Source organism: Rhipicephalus microplus, chromosome 4 (genome assembly GCF_043290135.1).
Source record: "Rhipicephalus microplus isolate Deutch F79 chromosome 4, USDA_Rmic, whole genome shotgun sequence".
Taxonomy (NCBI): domain Eukaryota; kingdom Metazoa; phylum Arthropoda; class Arachnida; order Ixodida; family Ixodidae; genus Rhipicephalus; species Rhipicephalus microplus.
In genome coordinates, this window is record NC_134703.1 from 58,034,495 (window position 1) to 58,060,530 (window position 26,036).

At 44.5% G+C, this 26,036-nt stretch overlaps 1 protein-coding gene across 1 annotated transcript in view; it reads right to left on the reverse strand.

The window, feature by feature from the left end:
* The window catches only part of LOC119171402 (aminopeptidase Ey-like), a 43,351-nt gene extending 18,054 nt beyond the window's left edge, over positions 1–25,297 (reverse strand). The window contains exons 1-15 of the mRNA XM_075893080.1: positions 24,424–25,297; positions 22,888–23,123; positions 21,404–21,559; positions 20,666–20,774; positions 19,251–19,371; positions 17,560–17,705; positions 16,564–16,677; positions 15,537–15,659; positions 15,375–15,440; positions 15,226–15,291; positions 14,842–14,975; positions 13,416–13,516; positions 12,306–12,436; positions 11,733–11,788; positions 10,558–10,705 (exon numbers count right to left, since the gene is read on the reverse strand). Coding sequence (XP_075749195.1) covers positions 10,558–10,705; positions 11,733–11,788; positions 12,306–12,436; positions 13,416–13,516; positions 14,842–14,975; positions 15,226–15,291; positions 15,375–15,440; positions 15,537–15,659; positions 16,564–16,677; positions 17,560–17,705; positions 19,251–19,371; positions 20,666–20,774; positions 21,404–21,559; positions 22,888–23,123; positions 24,424–25,266 — 2,550 coding nt within the window. The 5' untranslated portion in view covers positions 25,267–25,297. The remainder of the gene's footprint in view (positions 1–10,557; positions 10,706–11,732; positions 11,789–12,305; positions 12,437–13,415; positions 13,517–14,841; positions 14,976–15,225; positions 15,292–15,374; positions 15,441–15,536; positions 15,660–16,563; positions 16,678–17,559; positions 17,706–19,250; positions 19,372–20,665; positions 20,775–21,403; positions 21,560–22,887; positions 23,124–24,423) is intronic.
* Positions 25,298–26,036: the final 739 nt, after the last annotated feature.

The window sequence follows — 26,036 nt, forward strand, 5'->3', positions numbered from 1 at the left end:
TTTATGAATGATACAGTTTTTGATGGGCACGTGACGGCAAGTTGGCATACCTCTAGATTCCTCCGAGACAAAAATTGGCAGATCCCACGTACGTTGGGAATCGATGATATGTGAAGCACGAATGACAAATGTTGATATGCCACTTTAAATTCAGCACAACGTTACGGATGGAGGTAAGCTATGCCGTACATGACTTCCGTGTCACGATTATCATGTTTTGATGTGTCGTTTACCTTCGTCATCTATTCACGTCTCGTGATACCAAATTTAGTACATGTGGAGCTAGAAAAGCAGCCTCGAGCGCATCAAGAGGGGCCCGATATACTCCAATGTAGCGTTGACGCGCGCGGGCGCTAGGCCCAGCGAAGCTACGTTAGCAAAACGCGAGCACTCTACAGTATGACGCCAGGCGCGACCAGCGTCGGTTGGGCGTAGCCCGACGGCAACCAGCGCGAAATTCGACGTGCTGAATTCCGCGGCGATGCGTTACCCAGACAACAATGCGTCTCCCTATTTTCGTGACGGAGGGACGCCAAACGTCCTGAAACGCGCATGCATCAAAGCAACGCAGCGCGACGTGCGCCTGCGAGTATATGGCAGGACCGGCACCTGGCGTGCCAACGGTGGCGCCGGGGTGGCGTGACGCGACGAAACGAACGCCGGCGAGCACGCGCACCGCATCACGTTGAAATGTATTGGCGCTTAGACTGTGTCATGTAGTCATGTTCTCACATGACACGCATCTCATGATAATCATGTTTGCACTATACCTTGCTCATCCATTCGCGTCACGTAATACCAAATTTGGCATATGTGAAGCTAGAAAAACGGCCGTGAGCGCCTCACGAGTGCGGAATGTAGTCATGTTGTTACATGACACGCATGTCAAGATTATCATATTTGGATGTGTTATTTATCTATGTCATCCGTTCGCGTCGCGTAATACCAAGTTTGGTACATTGAAGCTAGCGAAACGGCCGCAAACGCATAATGAGCGTAGCATGCAGTCGTGCTGTTACATGACACGCATCTCATGTTTATCATGCTTGCCCCAGTATCATGCCTTCGTCTTCCATTCATGTTCCGTAATACAAAATTTGGTATAAGTGAAGATAGCGAAACGGGCGCCAGCGCATGATGAGTGTGGCATGTAGTCATGTTGTTAAATGACACGCATCTCATGATTATCATGTTTGCACCAGTCACATACTTTCGTCATCCATTCGCGTACCGTAATACCGAATTTGGTATATGTGACGCTAGCGAAACGGCTGTGAGCGCCTCATGAGTGTGGAATGTAGTCATGTTGTTACATGACACGCATGTCGTGATTATCATATTTGGATGTGTTATTTATCTATGGCGTCCGTTCACGCCGCGTAATACCAAGTTTGGTACATTGAAGCTAGCGAAACGGCCGCAAACGCATAATGAGCGTAGCATGCAGTCGTGCTGTTACATGACACGCATCTCATGTTTATCATGCTTGCCCCAGTATCATGCCTTCGTCATCCATTCACGTTCCGTAATACAAAATTTGGTATAAGTGAAGATAGCGAAACGGCCGCCAGCGCATGATGAGTGTGGCATGTAGTCATGTTGTTAAATGACACGCATCTCATGATTATCATGTTTGCACCAGTCACATACTTTCGTCATCCATTCGCGTACCGTAATACCGAATTTGGTATATGTGACGCTAGCGAAACGGCTGTGAGCGCCTCATGAGTGTGGAATGTAGTCACGTTGTTACATGACACGCATGTCGTGATTATCATATTTGGATGTGTTATTTATCTATGGCGTCCGTTCACGTCGCGTAATACCAAGTTTGGTACATTGAAGCTAGCGAAACGGCCGCAAGCGCATAATGACCGTAGCATGCAGTCATGCTGTTACATGACACGCATCTCATATTTATCATGTTTGTTCCGGTATCATGCCTTCGTCATCCATTCACGTTCCGTAATACAAAATTTGGTATAAGTGAAGATAGCGAAACGGCCGCCAGCGCATGATGAGTGTGGCATGTAGTCATGTTGTTAAATGACACGCATCTCATGATTATCATGTTTGCACCAGTCACATACTTTCGTCATCCATTCGCGTACCGTAATACCGAATTTGGTATATGTGACGCTAGCGAAACGGCTGTGAGCGCCTCATGAGTGTGGAATGTAGTCATGTTGTTACATGACACACATGTCGTGATTATCATATTTGGATGTGTTATTTATCTATGGCGTCCGTTCACGTCGCGTAATACCAAGTTTGGTACATTGAAGCTAGCGAAACGGCCGCAAACGCATAATGAGCGTAGCATGCAGTCGTGCTGTTACATGACACGCATCTCATGTTTATCATGCTTGCCCCAGTATCATGCCTTCGTCATCCATTCACGTTCCATAATACAAAATTTGGTATAAGTGAAGATAGCGAAACGGCCGCCAGCGCATGATGAGTGTGGCATGTAGTCATGTTGTTAAATGACACGCATCTCATGATTATCATGTTTGCACCAGTCACAAACCTTCGTCATCCATTCACATCCCGTAATACCAAATTTGGTATATGTGACGCTAGCGAAACGGCCGTGAGCGCATCATGAGCGTGGCATGTAGTCATGTTACATGACAACATGTCATTATTTTCGTGTTATGGTCTGTCTCTTGTGTTCGCCATGTACTCATGTCATACCATACCACTTTTGCAACATGTCATGTGAACGAAACCACCGCGAGAGCTGCAGGACCGTGAAATGTAAATCATAACATTCATGACATACATGTCACGATTTTCATGTTACGACTAGTCGAATATGTTCTTCATACTTGTTATGCCATACCAAGTTCGGTATCGATACCATCATCATAACGGCCAGGACAACGTTACTAGAACTAGTAACACTGGGCCAGGAGAGCTAAAAATCTTAGGTGGCTAGATAGATAGATAGATAGATAGATAGATAGATAGATAGATAGATAGATAGATAGATAGATAGATAGATAGATAGATAGATAGATAGATACGCTCAAAGTTGCCGAAGTTTGCTAAGAAATGCTTCGCATTTAAAAGGGCGTGCTAGGGCCTCGTAGCCTTGGCTGTGCTGCCACAAAAAGCTTACGCTGAGTATAGCCTGTCCGACATCTGCTGTCGCGGACAGGGCGGTCATGGGTTCTACTCCCGTAGACGAAACTTCTTGCCTTCTCATCTTTTTTTGCTATGCCATTACTGTGGAGTAAATACTCCACTGAAGTCTTGGTGGGTCCCGGCAGTTATACGACATGGCTATGCAACTACGATACGGCCATACGCGGTTATGCGACGTCACGACGGCTATGGGTGGCTATGCTACTTCACACCAGTTTCTGTACGAAGCATACTTTTCCTATTTCACGGTACGAAGCCATAGAGTTTCTTACAATAATACCTAAGGGGGAATCTGGCGCTAGTGTCTACGCGGGCTCCTTCAGTATAGCGCTTGTGCTCCCATGGGGATTATGGGAAGTACAGGTTTCTGATCTGCTTCGGATGGATCACGTTCTTGAGATTCGCGACGCTTGTTTGCTGAGTGCAAAACAAAGTGATATGAAGTTATGTTTAATTGAAAGATGCTTCATTTTTTTGTATGCAAACTTTATTGCAAGAGGTTTTTGTGACTAGGCGGTAGAAGTGATACCTGGACAAATTTAATCACGAGGGTTTGCATTGCTCTGCTATTGCGTTCCAAGTTTGGCATCAAGATGTAATGAATTATTTTAGGGGCAAAGCTCCTTATAGCGGCACCCGTTCGTCCCCCGTAGCATGTAGCAAGTATAACATTTTGACCTCCAAGGTGGTGCCGGTGAGAGACTTCTTCTGTACGTTGTTGAACAATAAAAAATAGTGCTCAATGTACTTGTCAATGGCTGCTAATGGAGAATGAGAGACAGGAGCATTCGGCTTTTAGTTAACGCGCAGGCTGCGATCACCATTAGCAGCCATTGGCATTTACATTGAGCACTTTCTCACAAAAAAGGGTTGCTACGTTATACTAGCTGGGTGTAACCTCCTTAGTTTTAGAAAGGTTTAGCGAGCGTTGAGCCATAGCCTCCTATATAGAGGAGGCTATGGTTGAGCTGCAGTGCCATGAATACAATGAACTTGTATATACCATGAATGAACTCGAGGTGGTTAAAAATGGGAAGTAGATACGAAGCGCAAGCCGTAAGAAAGCAAAAGCCGAATTCTCCGCCTCTCATTTTTCATTAGCAGCCATTGGCATGTACATTGAGCACTATCTGGCTGAAAAAGTTTGCTACGTCATACTCACTGGGCGTAACCTCCTTGGTTTTCGAAAGGTTTAGCGAGCGTTCGGCCGCAGTGCCATGAATACAGTGAACTAGTATATACCATGAACTCGAGGTGGTTAAAGGTGGAAAGTGGACCCGAAGCGCAAGCCGTAGGAAAGTGTGCGTGTGCCACCTCTCGTTTAGTCCTTGGAATGTCCGCTAGAAGGCGGTGCTTCTATATGGGAAATATATGATGAAAAGATGCGAGATGGTGGTACTTGGAGTGTTGAATAGATGGACGAACGGACACATAGACAGATGCATGGATGGACGCATGAACGGACGCAGGGGCGGCTGCATGGACGAACGAAGGGACGGACGCACGAACAGACGCACGCACGGATGGGCTGATGGACGCATGGACGGTCACACTGACGGACGCATGGACGGACGGAAGCAAGAACGAATGGACGGACGAATTCTTCGCCCCACTCTCCATCATTCACTCCGTGGATATGCTGCCATTTTTTAGAACATTTCAAAACAAAACATTCTTGTAATTCTTGTTTTGTCCTTGAAAGTACGCAATATCTATTTATGGAAACAGCAGCACAGTATTAAGTGAGGAACACTTAACGTTTTGTCTGCTGCGATACCAGGTGCGTCTGTTGATGTGGTCTGCCCCCAACGCACCCCTCGTTTTGTTGTGAAGTCGAGTCAGAAGAGGGTCGCGGTGCGTCTACTTCACGTCGCCGTCGTTGTACAGATGAATTCAACGAGCTATGGTAAGACGCACTAACAACAAACGTGAACTCGATGAAATATCCTGCACTGTCATGGGACGCTACACCTATGCGCAGCGGTAAGCAGACGACGCTTCGCTTAAACTCTCAAACACGACTTATACAGCTCCAGCGTTCCAGTAAGATGAAAGGCGTAGCAGTTTCAAGCTTCTTTGGACAACAAAGGCGCCGCTTTAGTCCTTTGCACTCACCCCACTACCCACGCTGCGCGAAGAAGGAAACTGAAACTGTAGAAAAAGGTCCGTAGACAGTTCACTGGCTAACGCGATCCAATCCGAAACGTGTACTTCCCATAATTCCCCCGAGGGTACACGATCGCAGCGCCAGATTCCTCTCTAGGTAATATTGTACGAAACTCTATGGTACGAAGCCATAGAGTTTCTTACGAAGCGATGTGTGCCTAGGCTGACGTCACACCAGCCATGGCGGACCACGGCGCGGCGGCTGCGCAGACCACCGATACTAGCCACCATACCACCGATCTCTACTAGGGGGAGCTGAATGGTGCATTGAGCGCGTGGTTGAAGCCACCGGAAGACGCCATTGGTGTCCCGGAAGCTACCACCATGAACAGCCGTCTGCTACGGGCGCGGGGGCTTTGCTCTTTTTTTTAAATGAAATGCTGGCCTGTAGAGAGCTGTTAACTTTACGAATCGACCGGAAATGTTGTTCCGAAGACATTTTAGGCATAAGTACTTCAAAATTATATTCCCTTTTACGCATTCTGCGAGAAAAGTATGGTACTTCACCGCCTCTGTTTTTATCGAGGCGTGTTGAAGGTGTTCGGTTTTTAAAATGCAATATACCGCGCTAGAGGTCTCAGATATACGTGAAGTGGGTCAGTAACTAAGTAAAAAGAGGGAGAACTGGATGTCGTCTTCAAGAAGCAGACTTTGCGGGGACCACTTTGCAGAGTCATGTTTTGACCCCTTGGTTCCAAAAACACATCTTCGAAACTATTTCATCCCAACGTTGTTTTCATGTCTGGGATCAAACACAAAAGACAAACCTTTGCGCTCCTGGCTACCAGTGCACTCATCACTTTTTTTCTTAAAAAATGCCATGACATTTTTTTTTCTCTATCACCTGACTAACGAGTAATTGTGACGTTCTTTGTAACAGCACTGCACCATATTCGAACGGCGTCACAACGGCATCGGTCATTTTTCGTGTAGCGTTATTCGGCGTTCGAAGTGATGCCTAATCGTAGGGTTTGTTGCATGCACCAATTGTAGATCACAGCACCCCGCCGTTTTGTATGGCGTCACTACGACGTCTGTCACTTTTTGTGTAGCGTTGGATGACCACGAAAAGTGTTATAATGTTACTTTGTTGCTTTAAGCGAAACCTGGTTAAATAATGACATTTTAGATAGTGAAGTAACGCCCCCAAATTACAATATAATACGGAAGGACAGACCGACACGAGGCGGTGGAGTAGCGTTAATGATAAAACGCGAAATACAATACACTGTGCTGCCAGAGGTTGAAGGTGTAGAAGCTGTCTTTTTGAAACTAAAATTTGGCCTTCACACAACAATTGTGGGCTGCTGCTATCGCAGTCCTACTTCTGGCGAAGATAGCATGCAATCGCTCTACAACTACATTGAACAAAACATACAAAGCGCAAGATTCATCTTGTTGGGTGATTTTAACCTTCCTGATATTGACTGGCAATCCATGAAATTTCATTCCGCATGCTCAGATGTCCTTATCGACACAATGCTGTACTTTAATCTTCACCAAGTAGTCAACCAACCAACACGTGTCCAGGGAGAAACTTCAAATATTCTTGACCTTATATTCTTGAGTAACCACTTCCCAGCCGATGAAACAAAGATTGAAGTTATGGATGGCATATCTGATCACAAGCTCACTTTGTGCACTGTCCCCTTTCGTGATAAAATAGAACCAACGAACATAAAAATTACTTACCCGGATTTTAAATATGCTGACGACACCAGCATACTAAATTATCTAATTATAAAGTTTCCGTCCTTCGAAGAATTGTCGAATGATAGTTCCACGACCATTGAAATATTATGGTCTCAGTTAAAAGAAATTATGCACCACTGCATTAATACCTTTGTACCTCTTAGAGTGAAAAAAATTAAGAAACACAACCCGTGGATAACACGTGAGGTAATACATGCGAAACGCAAAGTAAAGCGAATACGAAAGAGAATGAAACGAAAACCCGGAGCAGTAACAGTAAATAATTTGACTGCTGCTGTGAGTGACCTAAAAACAAAAATCAAATCAGCGAAGAGCAACTATTTCACAAAAACGTTGCCAAATTTTCCAAAAAATTCCCCCAGCAAGTTTTGGAGCTACCTAAAACCTGCAAAAAACAACAAAAGCAACACACCCCCGGAAAAAGATAACCCGATCACTGCAGACAAAATGAACAACTATTTCAAGTCTGTATTCACTGTCGATGACGGAAACATTCCAGACATCGACACTAGTGCGGAAGGTACCCTGGAACCGATTATTGTCAATGAGGCCGGTGTCATAAATCTCTTGTTAAACTTGGACACAAAAAAAGGAGCAGGGCCTGACAACATTCCTAACATCTTTCTTGTAAGATATGCAGAGGTGCTAGCTAAATATCTGTGCGTCATGTTTAATAAATCACTATCAACGTGCTCTTTACCTCTGGAGTGGAAAAAGGCCAAAGTTGTTCCTGTGCATAAAGGAGGATGCGGAAATGATATATCTAACTTTAGACCTATATCCCTGACATGTACAATCTGTAAAATCCTGGAGCACATAATTCTTAAACAAATAACTGTTTTCCTAGAAGAAAAACGTATATTATCTCCCTATCAGCATGGCTTTCGCCGAGGTCTTTCAACCATAACCCAATTAGTGGAATTAACACATGAGGTATCCCAGAGTATTGACAACCAAAAACAAACTGATCTAATCTTCCTCGATTTTGCCAAAGCATTCGACAAGGTATCACACAAGAAACTACTTCAAAAACTTGAGGCCACCTTAGGAAATTCTACTGCTCTTAACTGGATCAAAAATTATCTTACTGATCGTACACAGTATGTGGAATTTAACGATGAAACCTCTGCTACCACCTCCGTCACATCTGGAGTTCCGCAGGGCTGTGTCCTGGGGCCAATTTTGTTTCTTCTCTTTATTAATGATTTGCCTACAAATATTAAGGAAAAAATCAAATTATTCGCGGATGACTGCGTGCTATATCGAGAAATAAACTCAACGGAGGACCATGTAGCTTTAAATAGTGCTTTACAAGATGTTTCCTGCTGGTGCCGTAAATGGCAGATGTCACTTAATGTAAACAAGTGTACAATTTTATCAGTAAGTCAAAAAAACTAGGTCAAATTTTCTTTACACCATTAATGACATTCCCATAACTAGAGTAAGTCAGCATAAATATCTTGGAATTATTATAACTGAAGATCTAAGATGGGATGCACACATAAGTTACGTTACTTCAGCTGCACTACGCCGCTTGTTTACACTCAGATACCGGCTTCGCCAGGCCCCACCTTCTCTAAAACTGCTTGCATACACTTCCCTTGTGCGATCATTACTTGAATACGGTAATATTATTTGGTCACCATTCACAAAACAGCAAATCACGAAACTGGAAGGAATACAAAGGAAAGCTATGAGGTTCATTTACAACAAGTACAGACATACAGATTCTCCGACTAAACTAATGAAAAAAGCTAGATTACTTACTCTAATGAATATAACAAGGTTAGCACGTGCAAAATTCATACATGAATTAATACATGGTCATTTAAACATTGATGTATCTGCCTATCTTACGTTTGATCAAACTAGAACAACACGCCAAAAACACCCAATGAGACTTAACGAATACTCCTTCTACACAAACTGCTTTAAGTACTCATTCTTTCCGTTAGCCACTAATGAATGGAATAAACTGGATCCGAGTATCTCCAGCACTACCGAATTAGCAAAATTTCTAACTCTTGTCGAAAATGAACTTTGTATTATGCAAACAGAATCACCTGGTTGATTTTAATATGTGTGTTCGTGTGAACATTGTACGAGCGAAGTATCATGTCATCATATTTTTTCTTTAAGCAATTTTTAGTACTGAATCCAGGTGAAGAGAAATCGCTCTGTTGATTCTTGAACATGTTTCTGTTTTTCAGTGTGTATAAATTTGCCCTTCCTTGAAATACTTCGCCATATTATAGGGTAGTTTCTTATTGCTGTAATTTCTTGTTGTGTTTCTTGATGCATATGCCAATATGTCAACCAATGTGTCAACCAAGTCGCTGCATTTATTTTCTTCTGACAACTTTTCTTTACACTAATGTTTTATGCCTTCTTTGATCTGAAATTGTTAAATGATCCGATTCTGTTAGTTTCATTCTGTACTTTATCGCGATGTATGTCTTTATTGTGTACTTATTCGAATTTTTATGTTCACGCCCTTCCTGCTAAAACCCATGATGGGATTGGCAGTATGTCGAAATAAATAAATAAAAATAAATAAATAAATAATAATGTAAAAAGAAATTACGATCACAACAGCTGCCACCAGAATATATCAATCACACGCTTAAAACGCCCAGAAGACGCCAGCTTCCGGGGCAAAAAAAGGGACCTTCCGGTGGCTTTACAAGCACCCGCATTAAAGAGCATTGATGCATCGTCCAGCCTTTTTAATGGAGGTCAGTGGCGCAGACTGTTTCTGTCGGAGGGCGCGTTTTATTTACGGTGGTTGCTCCTCGGAGCATAAAGGCTAGGTGACGTATCCATATATAGGTGGTGCACAACCGTGGCTTGGTTGTTCTTAGGCAACGGCGAGGAGAGTTGTTTGCGGCCGGACGGACACTTTTACCACGAACTTAACATCTACGCTGTTAAACAACAACAACAACAACAACAACAACAACAACAACAACACACACACACACACACACACACACACACACATATATATATATATATATATATATATATATATATATATATATATATATATATATATATATATATATATATATATATATATATATATATATATATATACACCCAATAAAAATTGGGTGAAAAACTAACCAGCCGTGAGCAGAAATTGAACCTACGACCTTCGAATAACGCGTTCGATGCTCTACGCGTTATTTTTTCATGGCTGGTTATTTTTTCACCCGCTTTTATTGCTTCTTATTTACATTCCATTGGTTCTAATAACTTCCCCTGTAAATTCCTTGGCATTACTGTCTGTTAGATCTCATATATATATATATATATATATATATATATATATATATATATATATATATATATATATATATATATAAAGGAACTCTCTTATATAGATGATAGGGGGCGGCTCGCTCTTCTGTCCCCAGCCAAAGCGAAACGGCACGGACTGGTTGCGGGCGTGGCGCGAGAGCGCGCATCTGCGTGATGGCTCCCGTCGAAGCTGTTTACGAACGGTCACAGGCAAACGGTGCTCACCTTCCATTTCTCGAGTACTGCTTCATCGGCGAGCATGGCCTCAAGGTACTCCCAACGCTTGAGCACTGTTGTCCACGGCAGGGTCTCCTTCTCCCGTCGCAGGTACTCCGAAGCATGCAGGGCAGTGCCGTACGGGACAAGACCAAGGCTGATAAAAAGTACGTCAGAAGAAGAGCCAGAAACAGGAAGCGTTGTTCACCCGCTGATTTAGAGCGACACCCTTAAGCGAGCTCATAGTTGCCCTTCATGGGGGGGGGGGCGGAGCTTTCGAATAGGGGCTCCAAAGAAATAGCGTCAAGGCCACTGCGCATGCGCAAAACCACGTTTCAGATTTGAATTGGGGCGCTATTTCTCAAATCTAGCGGGAGCCCCAAAGCCTGCCCCAAAAGTCTTGCGTCAGACAAACGTGATTGCACCCACTGAAGTGACATGACCAAGAATTGAGAAAGTATCTAAAGCGCCGCAGACCCCATTTGAAAACTCTTCGCTCCTGATTGACTCAAAGCGTGCATACGCAAAGGATTTTGGGGCCCCAAACTCTTGGGGGCCCCAAAAGCTCCCTATTCGAAAACTCCCTATTGTGTGCGGCAGAATTTTCGCCCTCCTTTCTTTCAGCTGACGGGGGGAAGGGGGAAGAGTGGCTTCCCCTCCTCCGTGTGCCCTCCTGTGGTGACACCGACATTTTATTCTGGTTAGGTTAATGCTAAGCACAGGCGCGCGGTATTCTCCATAAGGTGGAACGCAGTGTGGCAATAAAAATGAAACTATTACGTGCTACTCAGAAAGACCTGCTTTGAACCACTAGCTTCTGGTAGGTAAAGGAGAGAAGCCAGCCGTTCTCCAAATACATCAACCGTAACTTTTCACGTTAAACAATGGCGTACAGGACAGGTCTTACTGAGTATGAACCTGAACCACCTTATATGATTGGGGAAAGAGAAGTACGCGCTGCCACCACCCCCCCCCTCCTTAATGCGTGATCCTATCACCTAAAGCTCATTCTGGATTGTGTAGAACGTGGTAGCAAGGGAACACGAGATTTATTCGAAAGCTTTGTGGCAGTAAAGTCACTCTGGGACATCTTCCCGTCAATTTGGAACATATACTGTTCGCAACTGTGTCCTGCACTGTCAAAAAAAAGTTGACAAAAAGGAAAGATTTGGTTGCAGCCTTACTCAGCCAACTCGAACACGTCGTCGATTATCCGGGCCCGGTTGACGACGTCGATATTCTGTGCACAGATCAAATCGGATCGAGTCAGGAGTAAGTGTAAAGAAAAACGCTAGACGATTACCGGTCTATATTGTCACTGTCGGCTCACTTTGCAGTTTAAGTTTACGTGGTACATGTGGCAGTGTGAAATACAGAATGAAACATTTATGGGCTGAACTTTGCTTAGAACCTATAAAGAACTCGCAAGGCATGACAAGCGATGTAGACTCACAATCAGCTGCAACATCGTACGATAGCCGTCGATAAATTCATCAAACAAAATGTTGCTCCTTATCCCGCGCTGTCGATATATTTTTTCTATCATGTAACTTGAAAGTCGCGCAAATGTTGCACGTGAAACAAGATTGTGAGCCCTTCATTTACAATATTTCTCGAATAGTTTTAAAGGAAATTTTACGTGACAACAGTTTTGGTTTTGCTAGGGAAGGCTTGTACACTGTGATAAGCAATGAGTTGCGGTATTTTCAGGCATAGTTTCGTGTGTATATGAAAAGGGGGGGTGAACATATGATTACCGTGTGGTACATGTTCAACTCCATGGTGATGATGTTCCAGTTCCGGGGATCATAATTGACCCGATAGTAACCACAGCCCCGCAGGTTAGCGATCAACCAGTCATCGTCCTTAGGAGCTGTCGGAAGCTTGGCTGCAAGTATTTGGTTAGAGCTGAACACAACTGTGAAATTGTGAACACAATGTGTGCAGTTAAAACCGTTAAACAACGACAGAAGTCACGACGTTCATATTGCCGCGTCGTCGGGATGGCGCTGAAGACTCCAACAGAACTCAGAAATCTGTAAAGCTTTATTTGGCCGAATTGTATCCGGGAAACAAAAAGTTAAACTGCAAGCTAGCAATGCACGATACTGATGGCGATGAACAGAGCATCAGCTGTCGAAAAACTGACAAGCGATCAAGCGCGACTGCTTGTATACATGTATCATCGAATATTCCATCGTTATCGCAAGCGGCCACGTAAGTTTCAGAACTAACTGCAGTATTCGCGTTGAGCACGTAATCTGATCAGAAGGTTCTTGCAGTATCCAGATCGTTCACTTATTCGGGTGCGCTTTGCGCGAGGCAGCAGTTACATTGCGATTGGCCGGTAACATCAGCACAAAAAGGTAATATAACAGCTATGATGATAGCGTGAAGGGCTCATTTTGCTCTGGCGAATAAGCACTGCGGTGTCATAAAAGAAATGTCGAAACATTACTTTTATGTTTTTGCAGTATGCCGTTCACAAGCGACGCGATTACGCAAACACAAACAGCGTATAGACACGAAAATGCAATGCAAGCGAACGCCATATTTGATTATTGTTGAGCTGCGAATGAACACCATATAATCTAAGTATATTCGTGGATAACCGTTCAGAGGGACTGAGTAAACATATTAAAATAATTCCGTAAGTTCGGAGGGACTGCAACAAACTTATGCTCAGTTCACTACTGTAGCATGCGACTGATAAAGGCGACCTTTAACGGCAAACATGCACTACTATATCACGTTACAGAAGCATTGGGCAGTACTTTGTTTCTGTTGAAGCCCTTTGCAAAATGCGCCAAGCTAGAACGCATTTCGTTTACGCCAGCTCAGCTATACATATTGAGTAATGGGCTCACCTTCTTTGGTCTTCAACCAAAAAATGTTGCCGGTATTGTCAAAGTCCATCTTCGTTCCGTCTGTGTAGGTTACCGGAATGCTCCAGATGGTTTGGGATGAGCTGTCAAAGTCACGGCAGAAGGAAAAATAAGAAGTAATAAAAAACATGCCTGCAGTAAGCTTTCGTAGGTGTACACGTGCGGTGACTTAAATAAAGAAACTCGGACAGCGCACGTGAGGTTGTTCATCTTTGTAATTATAGTAACCTGTAGAAATGCCAAAAGATTTTGAAATATGTAAGTGGTTCATACTATGACACTTCAATAACGAGTGACAAGGGACGAAAGAGCACGTGAATTCACTAAAAGGGGGGCAAGTTGAGACGACGTAATACCAAGTTACACTCTACTGAACTTGGTTGCTGGGCCAATGTCACGTAGTCTGCTTCGTGAAAATAGACGTAATGTTTCATTTATTCATCGGAAACAGCAGTATGATGACTGATATGGCATGCATCGTTCCCTTATGATGGTGGTGATCTCTCTCAGCAAGCCCATTAAAATGGTGTGCGTACACGCGTAGCCTATACTGTTTGTCGCTATCATGTTTACATTACTCCATCTAATACAGTCTAATATCATGGCTACTTTCCACCCTACCTTTATTTGTTTTTCTATGAACATGTTTTTTTATAATGCACTGGTATGTAGGCCTGTAACGACTGCTGTTCTAGCAATATTACCCCTTGTTCCATCACTGTTCCACTGTCTTGTTCTACCCCTAGTACCAATGTCTTGTTCCACCAATGTTCTTAACGTATCTTGCCTATGTCAACTGATGATTAGTTCAAGCTCATGAGCACTGTGAAACCCGTGGCCTTTGAAACACGTCTGCCTTCCATGGCTGAATACAGTGCTCTGCTGGTTACTACAGTTACTCTGGATGAATACAGAGCACTACTGGCGCCTTAGAGTTTCCTAATATACACTAGAAGTAACTCTTGCGCTAGTATCGATGGGAGCTGCAGCGCACGGCGCTTCAGCGAGCATGGGAATGATAGGTAGTGCACACATTTGTCTAATCTTTGTACTTTTGTACTGCTTTTGGCTCTGTGTGTGTTCGTGTGGCTTGTAGCTGTTTTCTCACGAAAGAAAAATAAGCAAAGGTTCAGAGGTTGCACTTTACTACCTTACTCTTTTAGTCTTTTTAATCTTTCCAAATCCGGTCACGAAGTTCAAAAGGGTTGAATCTTTCTTTCAAAACAAAACCGAAACACAGCAATTAACGAAGCCGCAAGTACGATTCGCCGCCCACAAGTATGAAGACTAGCCAAATGTGTGTACTACCCATGATTCCCATTTAGGAAACTCTATGGCTGGTGCCACCTGTCGTTTGACAAATGAGAGAAGTCTAGAGACTGCGGCGTAGTCGCGTTCGCGCCCCTACTTTTGTCCGTATCTTTCCTGGCGTGCGATGACGACCCTCTGGCCGTAGACGCGACTGATCGTCAGCAACGGAAATCCGGCGCTGTGAGTCCACGTGTGGGCCACGACAGCACCAGGGAAGCTCTCGTTGTTCACCTGCGCGACGAAAGAGCCCTCGCAAATGACTGGATAGTGAACGAGCGTAGCAAACCTGTTTGTGTAGTGAAGAATATTGCACTCCTTTAATATGATTCCATGTACGACTGGAAAAATTCTGAGGGTTCTTTCAGGTTTATTCTTAAGGGACTCAACCTTACACTTCACTTTACGCTTGTAGCAGCGCTTTAACATCACGAGTCATAATAATGCACTATCGCTGTGTTCGTGATGTAATAAAGATACTCACATTAGAAAGCTCCTCCCACAGGTCTTCTTCCGTTATAGTTCCGTGCTTTCGTTTCACCATCAACTCCTGCAAACAAAATGACCGTGTGGATTCGTTACCACCTGCAGTGACAATGCGAATCAGATAACGTAGGGTTCGCCTATAGTTACCTGAAGAGCGTTTCGAATGCTATCGGAACCGACCACACTGTCGAACATGTGGAGCAATAGCTCTCCCTGGAATACAAGTCAGCACATAAGTTGATATAAGCTTTTCGCTCAAGCAACGTTTCGCGATAGTGCTCTGTAGTGGTGTTTGATATGCGTGGTCACCTTGCGAGCGGCTAAGCTCGTATCGGCATCCGGCAAGGAATCATCTCTGGAGAGGGCAGGGATCTCTTGAGTCACTTCCAGGCTTAGCATCTGTTGCATCTTGATTTGTAGCCTGTCTTCGTCCTGAAATTATGTTTACGGAAGTCTTCGCCGCATCATTTTGAACAAGACGGAGCAAACTTTATACCAGAGTACGCCAGTGCTTCTCGTACCGCAGGAATACCCTATCAAGTATTGGTTTCTTGGCGCTACCGCCGTCCCAAAATACAAAACTTAATTTTTACGCCCCCGTAACGGTCGTCTAGGTGTGTACTGCGAACCCTGCGAAACCGACAAATGGAAAGAGAAAGGTACGAATCGTCCTGCAAAATCACTATGTGCACTGAGTGAACGAAATACATATATAAAACAGAATAGTCATTTATCACACTTAGCGCCTAGACCCTCATCGCCTTCCCTCTCTTCATAATTTAGTGCAGTCTTGACTATCTAGCAGTAAATGTATCATTGTCCTCTACCCCCTCCCCTTCTCCCTTACAATCCCATTCTTCTACAGATTATAGCAGAAGCAGAATATGTTCTACCCCAGGATACACAATCATCCATGTATATTTTACTTTACAATCGGGTGGTCATTTACGAACGCTCCAGCAAGCCCTTACACATTTGGCTCACTGGAATCCAGCGAACTCAACACATTCACCGGGTCCTTTCAGAACATACCGCTTCAGCACAGAGCTTTTGAAAACGCTCTCACATTCGACTTTGAAGAATGACCTATATTTCTTTTGAAGTAACACTCTCCGAATGTACATGTTGGATTGAGCACCTATAAATATGCATATTTTGCGGAATGCTACTTTTTTTATGCGGTGAGATCAGGGTTCTCGACCATAACTCAATGACACCACTTCAGGTTTTGCACGGTTGCAATGCGTGTTTGAAGGGCACAGCGTCCTGCCGAATCTGCTATTAGTAAATGACACGAACGCGGACTTTCGAGGATTAGTGAAAACGTTGTGCTTACCTCGGGTAACTTGGTGTTTTGCATTCTGGCCAGTGCGTGCAGTATGTACCCCTCGAGAGCAGCCTCCAACCATAGCTCTCTCCAGGAATGGAAGTTGACAAGGCCTCCGATCCACTGAACGGAGCCAAGTGTGTTAACGCCATTGGATCAGCAATAGCGCAGCTATAACGCCTCAAAACTGAACGTTCGCCGACTCGATACAGGGTGCATCGTTTTGTTTTTCAAAAAAAAAAAAAAAAAAACGTACGCCGACAAGAATATTTTCCCACTGTTTTTCCCGCGGCTATTTTTGCAAAGTTAATTGTAAAGCTAGCTTTCAGAAGATGCAGTTAGACCACCTAATGGCAGCTAGTCACTGCTAAAAACAGCGTGTTCACGTGCAGTTTGCTTACCCGTAACATGACGCGAAAATACACGCTCGGCCCTCTTCATCTAAACAGGCACAATAGACATTCCCTAGCACGTGCAACCAGGACCTCGTATTCAGTTGAAGCATGAAGGGTACCGCCATCATGGTCGAGCGAATGCGCAGTGCAGAGAAGAGCGTTTGCGAATGATATAAATAGTATATTTAATCTGTTAATTAATTATAATTACAAGAAATTGCAACAAGTTTTAAGAAATCAATGAAATTTTGAGCTGTTCATCACAATCCAATCATCATGCATTGCAAACCTATGAAACATTAGCCAAATACGTTGTCAGCTAGGTAACTGTAAAATGTTAGACGTACATTTTTTCTGCGCTAGAGAGATGTAGGATGGTCGCTGGCTTTAGTGTGCTTCTACTATAACGGCAACGACAGATAAAAGCTTTCGCGAGTTTTCTTTGCCTAGTGTACATCTAAAGGAAATGTTATAGATCATCGGCGTAAAGCTGTATAAGCCGCAATTTTGTTTTTTATGCAAAGTTTAAACTTTTAAGTAAACATATAAAATATGGCGGCATCAACAGCCTCACGAGTTGCAACAGCCTTCTGGCAACATCCTCGCTCACCTGCTTTAGGATGTGCCTGTAAATGTTCCATTCGGCTTGCTTTCTCGCATCCAAGGAAACGTTGTGACGTGTCAGGTATGAACTTGGGAAAAACACGACGCCCTCGCTTGCACTGGGCTCTCCTCCACCAGGCGTTACAATGATATCTATTAAAAAATTAAAAAAGAACACTACAACTGAAGATTACTTTTTTCACCACTATGGTATGAGCACAAGAACCTCCAGGGTAGTTTGAAAACGACACAATCTATCAACACGAACTCGGCTTTGCCGGCCTGTGTATCACGTCGAAACATCATTGTCATTCATTTCGTGGGGGATAAATGGATGATTAATAATGTCTGAAAATAAATCTGAATGCGCGTTGTCATTTGTTGGTGGATATTCAGTGCACTTTCAACACTGTGACACAAATGAATTTCAACGCATTCGCAGCTTGGGCCTCTGTGGTGCACCATTTCTTTAATTTTATTATGTTGGCTCTTGGGCTGTTTCAGAATATAATTGAGTCATTATTTACCAATGAGCTCGATCCGTCAAAAAGACATTACCAGAGTTGTTGATAATATGGCTAAGATGTTGGCTTGGCGAAGCTGCTGCCCTTCTTTTTTTATGTCTTACTGTCTAAGACTCATGTTGTGGTGATACGGAAGCATAAACTAGTGATACACTTAAACATAATAGTTTATTCATATTAACACTTTGTGGAATTAAAAATTAATGGCCCTTGAAACTGTGACAGAAATAGGTGACATTCAATGGCTTTCATTCATTTTTAGTGGCCATTGATAGATATTTCGGTGCTCTTGCGTGTTTCTCCAGTAACCAACTACAAGATGCAATGCACGTTAGAGGCTGCCGATACACTGCACTTTTATTCTCGTACTCCTTCCTCCCCAGCAACAATAGCAATGTTGGCGACGATGTAGCGAATGCGTACTGAATGGTTAAATGTATATTCTTTATATTTAGCGGCGCTCCTTACACTGTCAGCTCCGTTACCAAATGGATTCGTAAAACGTTGAAGAGAACAACAGAGAGCACGATTGGGCATTCCGCTCCCTCAAGGCAGCATTCAAGGGCACAGGAGGTATAGTTGTAAACCTCCGTTTACGACGTACGAAAGAGCTGCGGGTAAGACGGTGTAGACGGAGCGAAAGCCTCTACAGATGCTCTCGCCAGTGAGTGACCCGCAGTAACCAGCGTTCTCCGAAAGACGGAGTACTGCGGGTAAATGTGTTACGCCCCGATCCAAGCACCGATAGTATGTAGAATCAGAACGCGGTGCTTCGTATACGTGAATAAACGAAGAATCAATATTCTTCGTAGAAAATTCTCCCATGGCGTACTGCTTCTTATAAAAAGAAATCACCGTGCGATTCTTTGATAACCTAACAACTCATAGCCTATTTTTATGTTATTCTGCGAGTCCTCGACAGTGAAAGTTGGGGAACGGAGTGACGCAACAATTATCTTGACAGCCGTATAAAGTAGATAGAGATGAAGCAGCGTGAAGTCACCCATGTGAAACCGTTGTGTTCGGCTTGATATAATGTTGGCACTCAAAAAACATGTAATATGCGGGTGTTGATGGTTCGTTGAGATGTGCTATCAAACATACAGATGATTTGTTTACAGGTGCCGAATGGGTGCGTTTGTTAGTTGGGCTTGCACCGCTAAAAGTTTCGTACCGAGTTTAGGTAGTGGGTAGCGCGTCCGAAAATACTTCTCATACAGCTGGAGGCCAGCGGTGGCCGTCTGCAAGACGACCTCCGCGCGAGTGAGAGAAGATGGCTCGGACCACACTTTCACCTAAAGAAGAAAAAAAATTACAGCCGTTGGCATCGATAGCACCAGTGACGTACGCTAATCACATGCAGAGATTTGTCGAGATATTAAATACCTGAAAGTATTGCAATTCTTCGAGTAGCATGTTTGTGTACCTTGGTAGCGGGAGTTGCTTAGTGTTTGGTAAGTGAAGTTACATGCAGCATTAGTGAGAGATAATGCAGAAATGAAACCTTCGAGGAAAAAGAAGTGGCTGTGGCATTTCGTCAGTAATTTGAAGAATCTGATTACCCAATAAATGTGCATACGAAATAACCCGAACATCTCAAATCAAACGTCTCGCTTGATAATGCAGGAAGTGGTGTAAGATCGCATACTATTCCGCACGAAAACTAACTTCCAAATCTCGCAAATAAATTCTATCCAATTGTATTGAAGGAAAAGCAAGTGTAAATAAAAGGTTAGGCTCACATTGAAGGCGGCGTTTGACCGATTACGCCGTTAGAAACCGTATTTGAGTTTTTGCATTTATAGCACAATGCGATGGTGCTCAGCAGAGTGCTGTAAAAGCAATGTAGCGTTGTTAAGTTGCGCTGAAAGCCATGTGATATGAAGTAGCCCGACTGCCGCTAACATCCCTCGATACTTTAAAGTCATCTTTAGTGTCAATCCCGTGGGTATGTGGAGTGTTGAAGGGCTTCTTTAAGGATATGAAGTCCCGGACCATGATTGCATAAAAGTTTCTTACGCGTTTTTCGATTGCTCACTGGCACACTCGCACACAGTTTACAAAGCCTGAGACACAACCTTAAAGCTCAGCACACAAAACTGCAAATGTAGCTTGTGTCGCAAGCAGTATGTTCTGCGAGGAAAGTTCGTGGGGCAAAAAAAAAAAAAAAACTTTTTCCGGGAATCTTGAGCGGTGAAACCGTCTCGGGTCGGGTTGCTATGAGAAAATGTGTTTGGCCCCGTGGACGCTGTAATATTTTTTGCAAAAAAAAAAAACAACTATGCGCCCTGTTGAACAACCTTTGCAATGCCCCAGTGTTGGCTAGCACTTTTCCTGTCATTTTAATCCTAGGTCGCGGGTTCGAATCCCGGCTGCGGCGGCTGCATTTCCGATGGAGGCGGAAATGTTGTAGCCCCGTGTGCTCAGATTTGGGGGCACGTTAAAGAACCCCAGGTGGACGAAATTTCCGGAGCCCTCCACTACGGCGTCTCTCATAATCATATCGTGGTTTTGGGACGTTAAACCCCACATACCAACCAATCATTTTAATCCTCCATGTTTACAAAACGGATATGGCAAGTGACTTACGGTTTCGGTGCCAATGTGCGTGAAGTCGGTGACGGCGAACCCCAACATATAAGTTGGAATCGGAGGGGTGCGAACGAACACGTCGTTCACGTAGTCGTTGTGGTTGTGACTGCGGCGATAAAGGAGCATTGCTCGATAAGATAACCCATTCAGCGGTATCAGCGTTCTTACGAGAGCGCGTGCGCCCCGTTTGTATACTTCTATAGTGGCACTTGTACCAACTAGTGGCACTTGTAGATGTGCTGTCTGTGCGTTTTAGGCATTACGCCTGTATAAGCAAAATGCACAAGAAGCCGATCCAAATTTCATAGCTATTAGCGACGATTCAATGTCTGGTGTCGGGATCGAGCAGTATAATAAATTTGAATGACAACTTTAACGTTTAAGGTAGTTCGCATTCGACAGTTTTTACTCCAACAATAGTTAGCGCATAATTACCCATATAATTGAAGATTGTCTTTGCAATAAAAAAAACGACAATTACGTCTTATCATGGCAGCTTTTAGAGCGAATGTTTACCGTGTTTTAAATTGTTAGAGCCAACGTCTATTGAAAGCCTACTCATAATTTGTTAGTATAGGCCGATACCGAACGAACAGCTTCGTCTGTTCTGGTTAACGACTGCTTTATCTGGAACCTAAGTGGAACAATATTATGAGTGTAGATTAGAGCAGCGCACAGACCGGGAATCAGAAGTATAAAGAAAGTCACGCAGAACATGCCGTTCTCCCCGTATACCTCATTTCAATCTTCAATATGGGCATGCTGGAAATGGAGTTGAAGTCCTTGCGCCTCAAGACCTCCACGTCGAAGGTCGCCCGGTAAGAAGGATCGTCGAAGCACGGGAACACGCGGCGGGCGTACCTCGGCCTCATGCGGGTGAAAAGCACCCACCTAGACGGATATCATAAAAAAGGAGAGAGAGTGAAATAGATAACACTGCAACGTACTGTCAGATGCTACGCAAAGTCAGTGGTTTATTTAAAAAAATTGGCGCAGCTCGCATTGAATCACGCTGGGCTCGGTCACAGCAGATCTGGTCGGCACGTTTAGGATTCTCTTGTTAACCTTCTATACAGAATGTTTGGTTGGTCGCTGAGCACGTGCCAGTTCATGATAATAGTTTTCTATCGAAGACTCACGGAGAATTGCTATAAAGGCAGAGCGCTACAGTGAAATTTCATGATGAATAGAAAGGGTAAAAGCGCACTGAAGGCGAACACTTATTGAAGGGACACAAACGAACCCACACAGTGCATTGTGTGTTCGTTTTCAGTGCGCGTTTACCGTTGTAAACATGGACTACCAACAGGCCCAGATTAACACCTTGGTCATAATGAAGGCAATGAAGATGGCCGTTACAATGCAACCTTTCTAATAAAAGAAATAGAGAAAATTTTCTCATAACTGATGATACTTTCAAACAATAAATATAAATGTAACGAAATTAGTGTGATAATACAGATTAATGCTGCCATCTGAGCACCAAAACGTTGACATACCATCGGCACGCTTAATTTCACGGCGGAGACACAAATAAACATGTCTTCTACTGAGGTGTACCATATATTCCGCTGTATATGCTGTTTTATATTAGCTAACATGTTAATCATCAAGTCATTCGAAAGGGTGCAAAACAAATAGCGAAGTCTTTGCAGGATTGTGTAGTCTCAGGTTCAGCTGCATTTGCCTGGTATATCTTGACAACAGGTCAAAGAATAAAAATAAAAGTGTATAAAAAAGGCAAAAAATTAAGAAGGGAGAGGCGGGAATCTCTATTTTTTTACTTTTAAAAGTGTACATGTGTATGCCTTTTCACATACTTCAGGTCGACAATGATTACATGCACGTGGCGTCATTGAAGTGAGTTCTTAACGAATTCGTACTCCAACATGACGTCTTTGGTGACATCAATTCAGCTTAACCATGATGCTTTTAATCTGCTTCAATGTCTTCACGACGCCACTAGAACGTTTTTTTTTGCTTTTTTTGCATTTGAGCCAAAATAACAGTAGAAACCTACGTGTGATTCACTGATTCAACATTAAATTAAAATTACAGGTTCCGCGTGCCACTATGTTGATATTTCAACATGGTGGTTACATTGACGTCACTGCAATCCATCTACATAGTGTCGTGTTAAGTTGCTGTCGTATTCTAGAAAACAATGCAACGCTGCTTGAAAAAGAAGTGTCGAACAGCGCTGGATCATCCTATCTCACATTTCCGACCCGTTCCTGAGCTCGTAGGAAGCCTTGTAGAGTCCCTTAGGCCAGCGGCTCACAGATCCAACGTAACTGATGGAAATGTCGTAGTTGACTTGCGCGTGCAGAAAACTGGCCAGCTCGAGCGTCACCTGCTGAGTGCTGTTGTTCAAGTCGACGCGCCGCACTGGGATTTCGTGAACTGCGCTCCTGTTGGCCGCCACTGCGTTGAACGACACTTTCGCGTTGTTCACCTGCGCAGGTGAACAACGACAAGGAACTTCACTATACGTGCCACAAGAACCCGAAGCCCTAAAGCCAGGCTGAATGGCATTTAGCGTAAGCTAAATGCCTTATTTCAGTGAGACACTTAGGGATGACTGGCAGTGTCTGTTAATTAAGCACTGCTTGTCGGTCCAAAGTAATACGTACAAAAGGAAGAAAGGACATACTGGGCCCATGTGCGTGCTTTTTTGTCTTTTGTATGAGAGCTGTGTTTCCTTTGAACCACATAGTTTGTACTCACAGGCAAAGGTTATAAAGCGTAGGTGCCATCTGTGACGCCAGGAACGGAAGACGTTGTGTTTACATAAACGGTTCTATTGGTACGTGTAACATAGCACGTAATAGAAGCAGACAGGAGCGATAAAAAAAGACGCACATGGATTCCTTACTTCTGTACGGGTCTTTTACGTGCTACGTTACACGTACCAACGGCACATCTGCAGGATGAAGTAGCTCTGCTAGTAACAGGACTACATGAATCGATAACTTTAATGCTCTATATAAATTCGAACAGACCACTATTATCTGTTCCTCACCCCCAGTGTGACGTTATCGCCGTGCCGTAGTCATCATCATAGGCGTGCACTGGGTTCCAGAGTTCCCTTTTATAGGGGGTGGGCGAGTATCATTACAGCCCCCCTCCCTATTATTTACATAAGTACAAAAGCAAACATACTTCATAATGGACACACAAAAACTGAAATGAGGGGATGATGTTGCTCTGAGAACAGCACACCTTTGCTCCCTGGATTCCCTGAATCGCAGATAGGGAGTAAACATTCCTGACAGTGGCGTAACCAAGGAGGGGAGAGAGGGGGAAGGGAAGGAGAATGCAAATGCGAAAGCTTTTGAACCTTCCCAATGAGGGCCGTAGCCAGAACTTTTTTTTGGGGGGGGGGGGGGGTATTAGGGAGTTTAAACCCATTAAAATTTTTCAAGTTCGCCTGCGTATATGTACACGTTCGCCTACAAAAGAAAGCCAGAGCATACAGAAGTTATGGTTGAACCTACCCCCCCCCCCCCCCCCGAAAAAAAAATCTAGCTATGCTCCTGATTCCTGGAACGCAACATCAGGGGCCTTCAGCCGTTATTATCGCCAAGAGCTTACGTGGTCATAACTGAATGAGTGTAGCGGGATACTTTGCGCTGCATCCCTCTAGGTTATCAAAAGGGCTGCCCCCCTCGTGCTCACGCCTGTGGTCATCGTAGAGACCTCGTAGAGAGTACAGAGCAATGAGCAACTGCACGAATCGTCAGAGCAACTCTCACCTGAATTCCTGCGGCGTGCAGCACAACCTGGCGGGTGCTCTCGACACATTTGACGTTGATCTTGACCACGCCAGTGAAGACGAATCGAGAGCCGTCGTTGTGCGGATGAAGCAGCACGCTGTAGTGTCGCGGAACCAGGTGCTTCGGCAGGGGCGCCGACGCTGCCACCTTGTCTTCCACTTCCGTATCGTCCTCGTCTTCAGCGAGGCTCTGCGGCGACCGCGTTTGCTGTTGCAGCCGTTGCTGCCGCTTCTTTCGCTCTTCCTCCGTGCTCGCTATCGCCGTTTCTTCTTGCTTTGTGACCATGGTCGTCGCCGCGCGCCCAGCTACCGCCATCGTCGCTTTCTCGCGCCTTCGAGAGTGTCCGGTGGCCGGCGCGGCGATGCCTCGCTCTCTTAGCTGATTCTTAGGTGTCCGTCTCGGCGAGCGTCGGTCCATACGGGCAACTGGGCGGTGTCTCCGTGTGGAAGGCTTCTTGGTGATCAGGAAGGGCGCAGCGGCCGGCTTGTGCGGAGAAGGCGACGAGCGCCGGCTGGCCAGGGCGTCGGGCGCTACGACGATCAAAGCGGATGTGGCGGTGGCGGCGTCGTAGTCGTTCACGAGGGGCTCGTAAACTCCGTGGCCCCCGCTGTGAACGTAAGCTAATGTGCCGGCTACGGCCAAGATGGCACCGAGGAAGCCGAAGAGCGCGATGGTGACGTTACGGTTACCGACGCAGAGGTTGTTGCGGAAAGAGTGGAAGCGGCTCTTCTCCCCCCAGCTGGGCGTGTCGATGGTGTAGCTGCTCTGGGGGCGACCGCGTCGCAGCAGCAGTACCTTATCCATCGACGGAGACGACCGCATGCTTTTCTTTCTTTCTCGAGGTCACAGGAGTGAAGCTATGCCTGCGGACGTGCGGACGTGCAGGGTCGGTGTTCGCAACTGCTCGTAAGGTACACGTTTGTGTGGTTGGGATGCGATAATTTTTTTTTTACCCTAATGATGTCGCACATGCCCAAGATGGGGAAGTGATCATGAGTTGCGTATTTCTTAAATGAGTTAACGTGTCAGTTTCTGTATGTGTAGCTGTTATAGATGAAAAACACAAAAGAAAGGTTCTCTCAACCACAGCCCTGAATCAGCATTGTAAATATGGACAAGAGAAAATAACGAAAAAAACTAATTAACTATGGGATTAAAGAAAGCAAAGAACTGGCCCTCGTTGCTTTCAGTTCATTCTTCCAGCTCTGAGTAAAACTGGGTACAAATAGCGATAAGTGGAAGCGTGCGCTCCAGCCTTCAAACCACGTGATAGCCACTAACTTTTCCACACCGTGTGCGTCAGTAGCAGCGCCGCAACCGCAGATCTCGGCCAAGCGTTCTTTTTCGATCCTTCTGTTCGTCACTATGTTACCTATAAGCATCTATATTGCTAACTCGCTGGGCCTGGTCGAGCAAAAGCTGGAACGAATTTTCGTCGTCATTCGAAGCTGCAAAAGTGTCCATGAGTGGGAATTTTCATGGTTGCGTAAGGACATCTCCAGACAGAATTATGGCAGGTTTGACGTCAAGTCTGGGCACTTCTCGAAACGTGTTAATAAAATACCTAAGTGCAGGCCCTTCCGCATTATCGA